This window comes from Hyperolius riggenbachi, chromosome 11, assembly GCF_040937935.1.
Source record: "Hyperolius riggenbachi isolate aHypRig1 chromosome 11, aHypRig1.pri, whole genome shotgun sequence".
Classification (NCBI taxonomy): Eukaryota; Metazoa; Chordata; class Amphibia; order Anura; family Hyperoliidae; genus Hyperolius; species Hyperolius riggenbachi.
In genome coordinates this window covers 48439579-48455403 of record NC_090656.1, presented here as the reverse complement: position 1 = coordinate 48455403, position 15825 = coordinate 48439579, and the positions used below count along the sequence as shown (strand labels likewise).

Below are 15825 nucleotides of genomic sequence, written 5' to 3'. Positions count from 1 at the left end.
ATTATACTACTTCTCCTGAGTACGGCAATACCACATGTGTGGCACTTTTTTGCACCCTAACTGCGCTAAGGGGCCCAAAGTTCAATGAGTACCTTTAGGATTTCACAGGTCATTTTGAGAAATTTCGTTTCAAGACTACTCCTCACGGTTTAGGGCCCCTAAAATGCCAGGACAGTATAGGAACCCCACAAATTACCCCATTTTAGAAAGAAGACACCCCAAGGTATTCCGTTAGGAGGATGGTGAGTTCATAGAAGATTTTTTTTTTTTGTCACAAGTTAGCGGAAATTGATTTTAATTGTTTTTTTTCACAAAGTGTCATTTTCCGCTAACTTGTGACAAAAAATAAAATCTTCTATGAACTCACCATACTCCTAACGGAATACCTTGGGGTGTCTTCTTTCTAAAATGGGGTCATTTGTGGGGTTCCTATACTGTCCTGGCATTTTAGGGGCCCTAAACCGTGAGGAGTAGTCTTGAAACCAAATGTCGCAAAATGACCTGTGAAATCCTAAAGGTACTCATTGGACTTTGGGCCTCTTAGCGCACTTAGGGTGCAAAAAAGTGCCACACATGTGGTACCGCCGTACTCAGGAGAAGTAGTATAATGTGTTTTGGGGTGTATTTTTACACATACCCATGCTGGGTGGGAGAAATATCTCCGTAAATGACAATTGTTTAATTTTTTTTACACACAATTGTCTATTTATAGAGATATTTCTCCCACTCAGCATGGGTATGTGGAAAAATACACCCCAAAACACATTATACTACTTCTCCTGAGTACGGCGATACCACATGTGTGGCACTTTTTTGCACCCTAACTGCGCTAAGGGGCCCAAAGTTCAATGAGTACCTTTAGGATTTCACAGGTCATTTTGAGAAATTTCGTTTCAAGACTACTCCTCACGGTTTAGGGCCCCTAAAATGCCAGGACAGTATAGGAACCCCACAAATTACCCCATTTTAGAAAGAAGACACCCCAAGGTATTCCGTTAGGAGGATGGTGAGTTCATAGAAGATTTTTTTTTTTTGTCACAAGTTAGCGGAAATTGATTTTAATTGTTTTTTTTTCACAAAGTGTCATTTTCCGCTAACTTGTGACAAAAAATAAAATCTTCTATGAACTCACCATACTCCTAACGGAATACCTTGGGGTGTCTTCTTTCTAAAATGGGGTCATTTGTGGGGTTCCTATACTGCCCTGGCATTTTAGGGGCCCTAAACCGTGAGGAGTAGTCTTGAAACCAAATGTCGCAAAATGACCTGTGAAATCCTAAAGGTACTCATTGGACTTTGGGCCTCTTAGCGCACTTAGGGTGCAAAAAAGTGCCACACATGTGGTACCGCCGTACTCAGGAGAAGTAGTATAATGTGTTTTGGGGTGTATTTTTACACATACCCATGCTGGGTGGGAGAAATATCTCTGTAAATGACAATTGTTAGATTTTTTTTACACACAATTGTCCATTTACAGAGAGATTTCTCCCACCCAGCATGGGTATGTGTAAAAATACACCCCAAAACACAATATACTACTTCTTCTGAGTACGGCGATACCACATGTGTGACACTTTTTTGCAACCTAGGTGCGCTAAGGGGCCTAACGTCCTATTCACAGGTCATTTTGAGGCATTTGGATTCTAGACTACTGCTCACGGTTTAGGGCCCCTAAAATGCCAGGGCAGTATAGGAACCCCACAAGTGACCCCATTTTAGAAAGAAGACACCCCAAGGTATTCTGTTAGGAGTATGCTGAGTTCATAGAAGATTTTTTTTTTGTCACAAGTTAGCGGAATATGACACTTTGTGAAGAAAAACAATTCAAATCAATTTCCGCTAACTTGTGACAAAAAATAAAATCTTCTATAAACTCATCATACACCTAACAGAATACCTTGGGTGTCTTCTTTCTAAAATGGGGTCACTTGTGGGGTTCCTATACTGCCCTGGCATTTTAGGGGCCCTAAACCGTGAGGAGTAGTCTTGAACCCAAATGTCTCAAAATGACCTGTGAAATCCTAAAGGTACTCATTGGACTTTGGGCCCCTTAGCACAGTTAGGCTGCAAAAAAGTGTCACACATGTGGTATCGCCGTACTCAGAAGAAGTAGTATAATGTGTTTTGTGGTGTATTTTTTACATATAACCATGCTGGGTGGGAGAAATATCTCTGTAAATGACACATTTTTGATTTTTTTTACACACAATTGTCCATTTACAGAGAGATTTCTCCCACCTAGCATGGGTATGTGTAAAAATACACCACAAAACACATTATACTACTTCTCCTGAGTATGGCGATACCACATGTGTGACACTTTTTTGCAGCCTAGGTGCGCTAAGGGGCCCAACATCCTATTCACAGGTCATTTTGAGGCATTTGTTTTCTAGACTACTCCTCACGGTTTAGGGCCCCTAAAATGCCAGGGCAGTATAGGAACCCCACAAGTGACCCCATTTCAGAAAGAAGACACCCCAAGGTATTCCGTTAGGGGTATGGTGAGTTCATAGAAGATTTTATTTTTTGTCACAAGTTAGTGAAAAATGACACTTTGTGAAAAAAACAATAAAAATCCAATTTCCGCTAACTTTTGACAAAAAATAAAATCTTCTATGAACTCATCATACACCTAACAGAATACCTTGGGGTGTCTTCTTTCTAAAATGGGGTCACTTGTGGGGTTCCTATACTGCCCTGGCATTTTACGGGCCCAAAACTGTGAGTAGTCTGGAAACCAAATTTCTCAAAATGACTGTTCAGGGGTATAAGCATCTGCAAATTTTGATGACAGGTGGTCTATGAGGGGGCAAATTTTGTGGAACCGGTCATAAGCAGGGTGGCCTCTTAGATGACAGGATGTTTTGGGCCTGATCTGATGGATAGGAGTGCTAGGGGGGTGACAGGAGGTGATTGATGGGTGCGGTTAGAGGGGAAAATAGATGCAATCAATGCACTGGGGAGGTGTTCGGAAGGGGGTCTGAGGGGGATCTGAGGGTTTGGCCGAGTGATCAGGAGCCCACACAGGGCAAATTAGGGCCTGATCTGATGGGTAGGTGTGCTAGGGGGTGACAGGAGGTGATTGATGGGTGTCTCAAGGTGTGATTAGAGGGGGGAAATAGATGCAAGCAATGCACTAGCGAGGTGATCAGGGCTGGGGTCTGAGGACGTTCTGAGGTGTGGGCGGGTGATTGGGTGCCCGCAAGGGGCAGATTAGGGTCTAATCTGATGGGTAACCGTGACAGGTGGTGATAGGGGGTGATTGATGGGTAATTAGTGGGTGTTTAGAGAAGAGAAGAGATGTAAACACTGCACTTGGGAGGTGATCTGATGTCGGATCTGCGGGCGATCTATTGGTGTGGGTGGGTGATCAGATTGCCCGCAAGGGGCAGGTTAGGGGCTGATTGATGGGTGGCAGTGACAGGGGGTGATTGATGGGTGGCAGTGACAGGGGGTGATTGATAGGTGATTGACAGGTGATCAGTGGGTTATTACAGGGAATAACAGATGTAAATATTGCACTGGCGAATTGATAAGGGGGGGGGTCTGAGGGCAATCTGAGCGTGTGGGCGGGTGATTGGGTGCCCGCAAGGGGCAGATTAGGGTCTAATCTGATGGGTAACAGTGACAGGTGGTGATAGGGGGTGATTGATGGGTAATTAGTGGGTGTTTAGAGGAGAGAAGAGATGTATACACTGCACTTGGGAGGTGATCTGATGTCGGATCTGCGGGCGATCTATTGGTGTGGGTGGGTGATCAGATTGCCCGCAAGGGGCAGGTTAGGGGCTGATTGATTGGTGGCAGTGACAGGGGGTGATTGATGGGTGGCAGTGACAGGGGGTGATTGATAGGTGATTGACAGGTGATCAGTGGGTTATTACAGGGAATAACAGATGTAATTATTGCACTGGCGAATTGATAAGGGGGGGGGGGTCTGAGGGCAATCTGAGCGTGTGGGCGGGTGATTGGGTGCCCGCAAGGGGTAGATTAGGGTCTAATCTGATGGGTAACAGTGACAGGTGGTGATAGGGGGTGATTGATGGGTGATTGATGGGTAATTAGTGGGTGTTTAGAGGAGAGAAGAGATGTAAACAATGCACTTGGGAGGTGATCTGATGTCGGATCTGCGGGCGATCTATTGGTGTGGGTGGGTGATCAGATTGCCCGCAAGGGGCAGGTTAGGGGCTGATTGATGGGTAGCAGTGACAGGGGGTGATTGACGGGTGATTGACAGGTGATCAGGGGGGATAGATGCATATAGTACACGGGGGGGGGGGTCTGGGGAGAATCTGAGGGGTGGGGGGGTGATCAGGAGGGGGCAGTGGGCAGGGGGGGGGGGGATAAAAAAAAAATAGCGTTGACAGATAGTGACAGGGAGTGATTGATGGGTGATTAGGGGGGTGACTGGGTGCAAACAGTGGTCTGGGGGGTGGGCAGGGGGGGGGTCTGAGGGGTGCTGTGGGCGATCAGGGGGCAGGGGGGGGGGAAATCAGTGTGCTTGGGTGCAGACTAGGGTGGATGCAGCCTGCCCTGGTGGTCCCTCGGACACTGGGACCACCAGGGCAGGAGGCAGCCAGTATAATAGGCTTTGTATACATTACAAAGCCTATTATACTATTTCCATGCGGCGATCCGGGTGCTAGTAACCCGCCGGCGCTTCCGAACGGCCGGCGGGTTACTACGAGCGGTGGGCGGAGCCAGTCCCCGGCGGCTGATCGCGTCACGAATGACGCGATCGCCGCATAGCCACCCACGCAGCCGCCCCCGCCGATGGGCGTATTGCGGTCGTTTGGGCCCGGACTTTGCCGCCGCCCATCGGCTGGGGGCGGTCCTCAAGTGGTTAAGGGGAAAAATCCTTGGAGGTGAAGTGGTTTAACAATGCAAATTGCCTAGTGTAATGCTGATCTTTCATAAATCAGTAGTGTCTGAATCACACACCTGAAACAAGCATGCAGCTAATCCAGTTAAACTTTTATCAAACACCTAATCTGCATGCTTGTTCAGGGCTTATGACTAAAAGTATTTGGGCCTGTTTCCACTACACTCAGATTGGGTGCAGATTGGATGCAGAAAAACTCCAATGAATGCCTATGGGCCTGTTTCCACTAAACGCGATTTTTCTGATGCAGATTTTCCCATTGGAGTTTTTCTGCATCCAATCTGTTTGTAGTGGAAACAGACTCTTAAACCCAATCTACACGATACGATTCTTTGTGCGATTCTATTTACGATTTGATTAAATCCGACATGTACGATGTTGGATTTAATCGGATCGTAAATAGAATCGTAATCGATTCACACAAAGAATCGCATCGTGTAGATGGGGCTTTAGAGGCAGATGATCAGCAGGAAAGCCAATCAATTTGCATTGTTTAAAAGGAAATAAATATGGCAGCCTCCATATCCCTCTCACTTTAGGTGTCCAATAAGTATGCAGTATTTTAAAAGATCATAATAAAAGGTGGGGTTATTACTTTTGTTGTCACACTTGATTAACATTGATAAACACTAATGCAACTATTTTTTTTACTCTCACAATACCCCCAAGTTCCTTTTATGGTAGATTAGTTTTAGTCTACCTTTATTGCAAATTATTATTTAAATGTAGCATACAGTTTATTTTTTTATACACTCTAAACATTTTGTTTTTACAAAAATAAAATTAAAAAAACATTAACACTGAAAATACTACATTGAATATATATACATGAATACTTTAAGTTGACAAGATTTCAATTTATAATAATTGAAATGATTGGCGATCTGCTGCGACGTGGGAATATCTGTAATCGTAATTTTGACATCTCATAATGCCTTACTGACTGATTACCAGAGGTCAAGATGACCTGGGAAGATTCAGACGATGGCTGCAGTGATAGCAGAAAGAAGGTAATGCTGTATATAATACATTAGAATATAATATGTTTTATATAGAAGATCGGTTGCCACACCATCTAATTATTTTGACAAATGCATGTCAATATGTTTACCGAATATTGATCCATTTTTTTAATTAAAAAATATTTTATATATCTTTATACAATTTTTTTGCCAGCAAATGGCGCTGCCAAGAAATGGCACCTTAGATCTTGTTAACTACTTTAGCCGCTACAGCGACGCGAGACTCACATCTGTGCAGTTTGCGGGGCTGTGCACACAATTGAGCAAGCAGAAGTCCGCAATCGCGATGGTCCCAGTGACAGGGTGATTGGTGGCAGGAGAAAGAGGTCCCCTGAGCCAATCCGTGCTTGTCCGGTGAGAATGATCACTGTTTTTGTTCAAAAATAGTGATCATTCTCAAATGGTGCCGCTGCGCTCCCTCCCACTTGCTCGTTCCCACCGCCGATCGTTAGATCAATGAATGGGAACAAAGTTTCTCTCCCGTCTAGGTCTCAGTGATCGCCGGCATCAAAGAGATGCCTGTGTCACTTTTGAAGTAACACAGCGACGCATTATGTCCTATGTAGCGTACTTATTGTACGCTAATATGAAATAATGCGCAAGGACATCTTCTGGGCAAATAGTAAAATTACACCTACATACATTAGGGAATAACATTTTTCTAATATGCATGTCAAGAGGGTATATTATTATTAAATTATGGGCTTGTGATTAGTGATAGATGTAAAACTGTAAAAAATGCACTTTTATTTCCAAATAAAATATTGTCACCATACATTGTACTAGTGATATAATTTAAATGTAGCAATAACAGGGACAAATAGGCAAATAAAATGTGTGGCTTTTATCCACAGTTTTACGTTTTATTTTAAACTAAGAAATAATTATTTTTTTTCTTATTATTCTCATTAAAATGCATTTAGAATATAATAATACTTAGCATAATGTACCACCCAAATAAAGCCTAATTGTTGGTGAAAAAAATAAGGTATAGATAATTTCATTGTGATAAGTAATGATAAAGTTATTGGGGAATGAATGGGAGAAGCGCTGAAATATGAAAATTCCTTTCGTCTATAAGGTGAAAACAACTTAAGCGGTTAATGCCTATTCATTTTAGAAATGGAAAATTATTTTATTCACTATTTTCAATGTACAACTTTTTGCCAGCAAATGGTGCTGCCAAGAAATAAAGTGAGGGTGCTGCTATATATACACGTTATTCTAAAAATAGAACCAAATTTGTGACCTGCTGATCTAACCGATTAGACATAGTAGCCGCATTTATATAGCCATAAAAAAAATAGATATTTGTTGTAGCTGCATTTATATAGCTGTAAAAAAGTACATACTTGTTGTAGCTGCATTTATATAGCTGTAAAAAATTACATACTTGTTGCAGCCGAATTTATATAGCCATGGAAATATTACATACCCGTATATACTCGCATATATGCCGACCCGTGTATAAGCAGAGATACCCACTTTTCCAGCAGAATCCAGGAAAAAGTGATTGACTCGCATATAAACCCCCTCGCCAATATAGCCCCCTCCACACTAGCCAGGTGTTCCTCCAGTACAAGTCAGCCCCCCTCCCCATAGCCAGATATGCCACAGGATCTTACAGCTATGTCTCAAGAAGCCACTAGATGGCGTCATAGATATGAGACACAGCGATTGCCACACAGGAAGAATCCCTGATCATTGCACTGCTGACACATTGCTGGCACACTCCACAAGCCAGGGGGCACAGGTACTCTTGAGCACTCTGCACACCATGTTGCAGGGGATGGAGGGCACGGACACAACAGGGCACAAGCTGCTAAGAGCAGGATCACTAGTGCACAATCCTTATGCTCCTCTGCCATTAACAAAACCTGCTCTGTTTTGCTCCACTGGCTCGCATATAAGCCGAGGGCCTAACTTTTCAGCACATATTTTATGCTGAAAAATTAGGCTTATACGTGAGTTTATACAGTACTTTTTGAAGCCACATTTACTGTGTATAGCCGTAAAAAATTAATGGTGCCCTTTTCTAGTGCTTATAGCCGCAAATAGTGGCAAATAACATTGAAGTCTATGGCGGCACACTTAACACAGACGGCTCTGGCGCCCTTTTCAGCTGATACCCTGTACCCTACTACCAGAGAAAAGTGCCAAAATCAATTGAATCCCAAGGAGTGCAGAATGAAGCCTAAAAGAGTCCAGGAGGAGGTTGACAGATTGGCACTGTTATGCAAGTTATTACAATTAAGGTACGTATTAAACATGGAGGTTTTTTTTTTTTTTTACACAAAATTAATGAAATCTTAGAATTCTGCTTTAAGGGACTGGCAAATACATAATAATCAAGTAAAAATATACAGCAGTATACCCCCAGATCATAATCCAGATAAGACAGACATATAGAGAAGACAGACGTTCCAACACTGTATACAAATGCAATATGTACATCTCTAGAATAAAGTAAATTTTACTCAAGGATAAACACGAGAATCTGATGACACTGTGATTATGGTGTATGCAAACCGGAATAAAATAAAACACACAGAAACTGCATGTGCAGCAAAACGTCATAGATGGATAATGTAACTAGGGATAATCAATGAGATGCAAATAATTTCTCACTGCATTCAAATTTAATGTAAACATTCTGCAGTTTGAACTTGCACCAATACAAATTGACAGGAAATTATTCTGATTGGTCCAATTTCAAGCTGCATATCATTTCCATGAAGTTTGAATACAAGGAGAAATGATTAGTAACTCGTTGATAATCCCTAAATGTAACACATGACAAGACGCTGGACAACAATTCACAGGCTGTGTTGCTGACCTTTCTGAGCAAGCAGCAAATCCGTTCCACGTTCTTAACCCTCTCTCTCTGCAGAAAAGGGGACAGGAAGGAAGAAAGAAAGAGTGGGACAGAGGTGGATGCAGAAGAGAGTGGAACAGAGAACAGTATGTGAGGTAAAAGAAGTATGGGAGAAAAGGATGAGGAGGAGAGCAATGGTAAGGCAGGAGGTGTGAATATAGGTAAGGAGGGAGCAGAAGGGGAAGACATCAGACGAAACATGTAGAGAGATACAAGAGGTTAGTGACAGTCGCAGATATTCTACAAGGGCCCCTTGCTCTAGCCCAAGCTGCTGAGATGTTCTGTAATGCAATCGCAAGAAAATTACACATCTCAGCCTATAATAAACACTTACCGCTCTGGATGGATTCCCTTGATCAATAGGGTTCTTAAAGTCTGTTCGAAGCTCATCAAAAGCAATAATCTGCAGGGAGAGAGACATATTAGCTAGCAGTGCACAGCAGGTGTAAAAACTGTTACAGAAGACAATGCTACAGAAGGCGTATGCTGAGAATACATAGAAGCAAGCCTAGTTAGGGCGTATTTTATTGGGCAGATCACAGTTATTGGAAACTCACTAGTAACAAGAATATTTGATGCCTTTTCTTGCTTTACTGCTTTTAGCCCTTTATTTTCCTCTTCACTACAGTATAGTACGCTGCCCTAAAGCGGAGATACAATATAAAGGATTTTTTTTCCCTTTTAAAACAGAAGGTGCAGTGGCTTGGTGTTTGCCCTGCTTTGGTGTATTGCAGCCTGGAATTAACATGGATTTTGTAGAGTTATCACTATTTGTTTTGAATAAAATGTCTACCACCTTGAAGCTAAAAAATATTCTTAGATGAGACAAACAATAGTTAAAAAAAATTAATAAAAATGAGTGCAAAAAGGTATTTATTTTATTTATTTATGTATTTATATAGCACCAACATATATGTATATTGTCACTAACTGTTCCTCAGAGGGGCTCACAATCTAGTTCCTACCATATTCATATGTCTATGTATGTATCGTGTAGTGCATGTATCATAGTCTAAGGCCAATTTAGGCAGAAGCAAATTAACTTATCTGTACAGTGGCTTGCAAAAGTATTTGGCCCCCTTGAAGTTTTCCACATTTTGTCACATTACTGCCACAAACATGAATCAATTTTATTGGAATTCCACATGAAAGACCAATACAAAGTGGTGTAAACATGAGAAGTGGAACGAAAATCATAAATGATTCCTAACATTTTTTACAAATCAATAACTGCAAAGTGGTGTGCGCGTAATTATTCAGCCCCCTTTGGTCTGAGTGCAGTCAGTTGCCCATAGACATTGTCTGATGAGTGCTAATGACTAAATAGAGTGCACCTGTGTGTAATCTAATGTCAGTATAAATACAGCTGCTCCTGAGGGCCTCAGAGGTTGTCTAAGAGAATATTGGGAGCAACAACACCATGAAGTCCAAAGAACACACCAGACAGGTCAGGGATCAAGTTATTGAGAAATTTAAAGCAGGCTTAGGCTACAAAAAGATTTCCAAAGCCTTGAACATCCCACGGAGCACTGTTCAAATGATCATTCAGAAATGGAAGGCATATGGCACAACTGTAAACCTACCAAGACAAGGCCATCCACCTAAACTCACAGGCCGAACAAGGAGAGCGCTGATTAGAAATGCAGTCAAGAGGCCCATGGTGACTCTGGACGAGCTGCAGAGAACTGTAGCTCAGGTGGGAGACTCTGTCCACAGGACAACTATTAGTCGTGCACTGCACAAAATTGGCCTTTATGGAAGAGTGGCAAGAAGAAAGGCATTATTAACAGAAAAGCATAAGAAGTCCCGTTTGCAGTTTGCCACAAGCCATGTGGGGGACACAGCAAACATGTGGAAGAAGGTGCTCTGGTCAGATGAGACCAAAATGGAACTTTTTGGCCAAAATGCAAAACGCTATGTGTGGCGGAAAACTAACACTGCACATCACTCTGAACACACCATCCCCACTGTCAAATATGGTGGTGGCAGTATCATGCTCTAGGGGTGCTTCTCTTCAGCAGGGACAGGGAAGCTGGTCAGAGTTGATGGGAAGATGGATGGAGCCAAATACAGGGCAATCTTGAAAGAAAACCTCTTGGAGTCTGCAAAAGACTTGAGACTTGGGCGGAGGTTCACCTTCCAGCAGGACAACGACCCTAAACATAAAGCCAGGGCAACAATGGAATGGTTTAAAACAAAACCTATCCATGTGTAAGAATGGCCCAGTCAAAGTCCAGATCTAAATCCAATCGAAAATCTGTGGCAAGATCTGAAAACTGCTGTTCACAAATGCTGTCCATCCAATCTGACTGAGCTGGAGCTGTTTTGCAAAGAAGAATGGGCAAGGATTTCAGTCTCTAGATGTGCAAAGCTGGTAGAGACATACCCTAAAAGACTGGCAGCTGTAATTGTAGCAAAAGGTGGTTCTACAAAGTATTGACTAAGGGGGGCTGAATAATTACGCACACCCCACTTTGCAGTTATTTATTTGTAAAAAAATGTTTGGAATGATGTATGATTTTCGTTCCACTTCTCATGTGTACACCACTTTGTATTGGTCTTTCACGTGGAATTCCAATGAAATTCATTCATGTTTGTGGCAGTAATGTGACAAAATGTGGAAAACTTTAAGGGGGCCGAATACTTTTGCAAGCCACTGTATGTTTTTGGGATGTGGGAGGAAACTGGAGTGTCCGGAGGAAACCCATGCAGACACGGGGAGAACATACAAACTCCTTGCAGATGTTCAGACCTGGCTGGTATTTACTCCCAAAGTCAATACTTTGTAGTGCAACCTACTTCTGAATTGGCATCTGTATACTCTCGTACCTACTAAGCGATTTTTCCAAAATATTTTCCATGCTGAACTTTTTTTGCAATATTGCGCAACATAGTTTAATGAAAATTCATTAAATAATGTTTGAGGATGCAAACAACCAACATATCCGATTAAGTCGTGGAGTATCATTCCGAACCTCATTGACTTCACCTGATCGCTCATTTCCAACAGCGCAAACGACACTTGCAGATTTGGACAGATGGATCGGGGAAATGTCTTTCATCAGCAGAGATCCCCGAACTATCTGGCTCAAATCTGTCAGTGGGTACCTAGCTTGAGCCTCTTGGGAATTGATGTCTATGACATAGGTGGGCCATAATAAACGAATTGCCCCGTATTCTATTACCTTTTCTTCTCACATATGTTTTTGCACTCACTGCCCTCTTTTAAGCTCCCACAAGCAAGAAAATACTCAAAATAAGTATAATAGTTTTTTCTGTTGTCAGGTGGTGAAAACATTTTTTTGATAAGATGAAAAATGGTCTCATAGGAAACATTTCAGAAGCCTTAAAGCGGACCCAAACCAAACATTTTTTTAATTCAAAATATTTAGTTGCACCAGTCTGACAAATACAAAGATAAATAAACACTCCTTCAAGCCTAAGAGCATTTCAGTGCATGCTTTTCACCCTTCTCTTTTCATAACTAGAGTTATACAGGGGGCAGCCATTAGCAATTCCTCCATTGCCGGACACTACCTACTCCAGCATTTTGACGGATTCTGTCCCGACAATTTGAAAGGAAGGGAGGGGTTTCTCCAATAAATGTAAAATATTTTATATTTGTCATCATGCAGCTGAAAAAAAGGCTGCTATTTATTATTATAATTTAGAAAATACATTTTATTTCTGAACTCTTGTATTTTTATTTTGGGTCCACTTTAACTGAGTAGGGGTCATTATGTGACTTGTTAACTCGCATATACCAGGTCTTGATGCAGGATTTCATAGCAAAGGGGGTGAATACATTTGACCAATTTGCAGTTTTTACATTTTTATTTTTTTTTAAATTATAGGAGCTCTTTTATTTTCACTCCACTTCAACAATGAAAACTTCTGTATATTGTTAAGTGCATCACATAAAATTCAAATAAAAAAAAATAAATTTTTTACTTCCAGGCTTTAACACGATAAACAGGACAATCACCAATGGGGTGAATACTTTTGCAAGTTAATGTATTAAAAAAGTTGACCTTCATATGGCCTAGAAACTGCAACCCCAATGTATTACTACAGGATAGAGAGCAGAACCATGCAAATCATAACTTTATGCCCTTGTCAACCAGCCATATATCCAGACCTGCTAGTTTACAGCACATCTATAAATTATACATCATAAATATTTTTTTATGCAGAAATACTCATCATATTACCCATTACCAACACAAACACACATACATCAGTGACAAGCAAGAAAAAAATTAAAAACTTAGGCAATAAAGGCCAGCAGCTTTCAATGGGTTAGCTGGCAGTTGGGTAATTAACTAGAGCACAGGTGTTGAACTCCAGTCCTCAAGGGCCATATCCATACCAGTGTTTAGGATGGACTGAGAAATGCAGTGTTCTACTTGATTGACCACACCTTTCCTGATTCAGCTCCATCAATTAACATGAGCTGTGCCAAAAATATGTGAGGACTTCGGCCCTTGAGGACTGGAGTTCAACATGCTTGAACTAGAGGCTCTGATGACTAAATTCTATTACCTCCGTTTAACGGAGATCTGTTTGGCAGGAGAATGTTTTCTTTACAGTGAGGGCCCATTCACACTGGGGTTAATGGTGCGCTTTTACTGCCAATCGATAAATCACCAGCAATCAGTATCACTTTGAAAATCGCTAGTGTAATTAAACTATTAAACTGGTATAGTTCCTGTTGGGCAAACGCTGGAACTTAACATATTTACTAGGATGGTCAAAACAAAGAAAACAGACGAACCAGACAAAATAGAAGTATAAGGTTTTGGACAGCTGTCAGACAGCAAGCAAAGTAAATGAAAGGTCTATAGGTAATGCTGATAAGGTGTATCATGTGAGTCTGTCATATATGCTACATTTTAGGTTATTACCCTATGTCTTGGACAAAAAGGAACGTCTGAGAAAAGCATCATAGAGATTGCAGTATATGTACATAACAGGAAGTACAGTGTAGACTGATAAGGGGTAATGTTACTAGTGTGTGATGGTGCTGTGCTGTGCTATAACAACCTGCACAAAACCATGTTATCTGCTATGATCTTGGACACACAAACAGCAGTTCAGGGCCAAATGCTGTGCAGATGTGTCACTAAGCTACAGGCTAATAATGCGTCTGTCACTATAGAGGGGATAGGAGGGAGGATGAGAGGCACATGACAAAGTGATTTCCAGTGGGTGGGGTGAGGAGGACAGCAATGGGCCCAGGGATCGCTAGGAAATTGCTAAATTTTTTTTGGGGGGGGGGCTCCTGTACACAGGCTAGATCAGTGGTTCCCAACCTTTTCCAGGTCGTGACACATCACGACAAACATTCAGATATCCGGGACACGTCACATCATGCCAAACATTCAGATATACATGACACGTCCCGTATGATAGAAAAGAGGGGCTCAGTAACAATCTGATGATGCTGCAGGCACAATGAGGGGCTCAGTGACAATCTGCTGATGCTGCAGGCACAATGTGTGGCTCAGTGACAATCTGCTGATGCTGCAGGCACAATGAGGGGCTCAGTAACAATCTGCTGATGCTGCAGGCACAATGAGGGGCTCAGTGACAATCTGCTGGTGCTGCAGGCACAATGAGGGGCTCAGTAACAATCTGCTGATGCTGCAGGCACAATGAGGGGCTTAGTGACAATCTGCTGGTGCTGCAGGCACAATGAGGGGCTCAGTGACAATATGCTGATGCTGCAGGCACAATGAGGGGCTCAGTAACAATCTGCTGGTGCTGCAGGTACAATGAGGGGCTCAGTGACAATCTGCTGATGCTGCAGGCACAATGTGTGGCTCAGTGACAATCTGCTGATGCTGCAGGCACAATGAGGGGCTCATTGGCAATCTACTGATGCTGCAGGCACAATGAGGGGCTCAGTAACAATCTGCTGATGCTGCAGGCACAATGAGGGGCTCAGTGACAATCTGCTGGTGCTGCAGGCACAATGAGGGGCTCAGTGACAATATGCTGATGCTGCAGTCACAATGAGGGGCTCAGTAACAATCTGCTGGTGCTGCAGGTACAATGAGGGGCTCAGTGACAATCTACTGATGCTGCAGGCACAATGAGGGGCTCAGAAACAATCTGCTGATGCTGCAGGCACAACGAGGGGCTCAGTGACAATCTGCTGGTGCTGCAGGCACAACGAGGGGCTCAGTGACAATCTGCTGGTGCTGCAGGTACAATGAGGGGCTCAGTAACAATCTGCTGATGCTGCAGGCACAATGAGGGGCTCAGAAACAATCTGCTGATGCTGCAGTGCCCCAGTATAGCTAGTATAGTGCCCCAGTATAGTGCCCAAGTATAGCCAGAATAGTGCCCCAGTATAGCCAGAATAGTGCCCCAGTATAGCCAGAATAGAGTATAGCCAGAATAGTGCCCCAGTATAGCCAGTATAGTGCCCCAGTATAGCCAGTATAGTGCAGCAGGATAGCCAGTATAGTGCCCCAGTATAGCCAGTATAGTGCCCCAGGATAGCTAGCAGGCATGGTCGGAATAGCCCATTTCCGTTTCCGGCACAATTCCGCATTCCGTCATATAGAAATTCCGTTACCGTTCCATTCCGACGGTATACCGGGGCAGTTCCGCGGAATTCCGACTTATACGGAATTCCGTCGGAAAAATTTTAAAATCTCTCTCCCTCCTCCTCCTCCTCCTCCTCCTCCCATCCATCCATCCATCCATCCATCCATCCATCCATCCATATCATGCAGTAGGGAATTGCAGATTTTCAAAACAGCTTATATACCATGGCTGGGATTTGAACCCAGAACCTAGTGTGTAGTAGGTATCTGTCTTAACCTCTAGACCATGACCCACACTACATGCTAAAGCTGGCGGTAGCATAAACCATACTTCCATTATGATCAATTCGATAGAAAAAGTAGCATGATTAAGGATTTGTACTTTTTGAAAAGCATGCTTATATACCATAGCTGGGATTTGAACCCAGGACCTAGTGTGTAGTAGGTATCTGTCTTAACCTCTAGACCATGACCCACACTACATGCTAAAGCTAG

The 15825-nt window shown here is 42.6% G+C and overlaps 1 protein-coding gene across 5 annotated transcripts in view; it reads right to left on the bottom strand.

The window, feature by feature from the left end:
- LOC137538410 (protein cornichon homolog 2) overlaps window positions 1–15825 on the bottom strand; it is a 325780-nt gene that overhangs the window by 198901 nt on the left and 111054 nt on the right. For 3 of the 5 annotated variants that reach the window (XM_068260581.1, XM_068260577.1, XM_068260580.1), the window contains exons 2-3: window positions 9111–9179; window positions 8738–8785 (exon numbers count right to left, since the gene is read on the bottom strand). In XM_068260581.1, the coding sequence (XP_068116682.1) occupies window positions 8738–8785; window positions 9111–9179 (117 nt within the window). The remainder of the gene's footprint in view (window positions 1–8737; window positions 8786–9110; window positions 9180–15825) is intronic. The other 2 variants (XM_068260582.1, XM_068260578.1) reach the window with 1 other exon arrangement.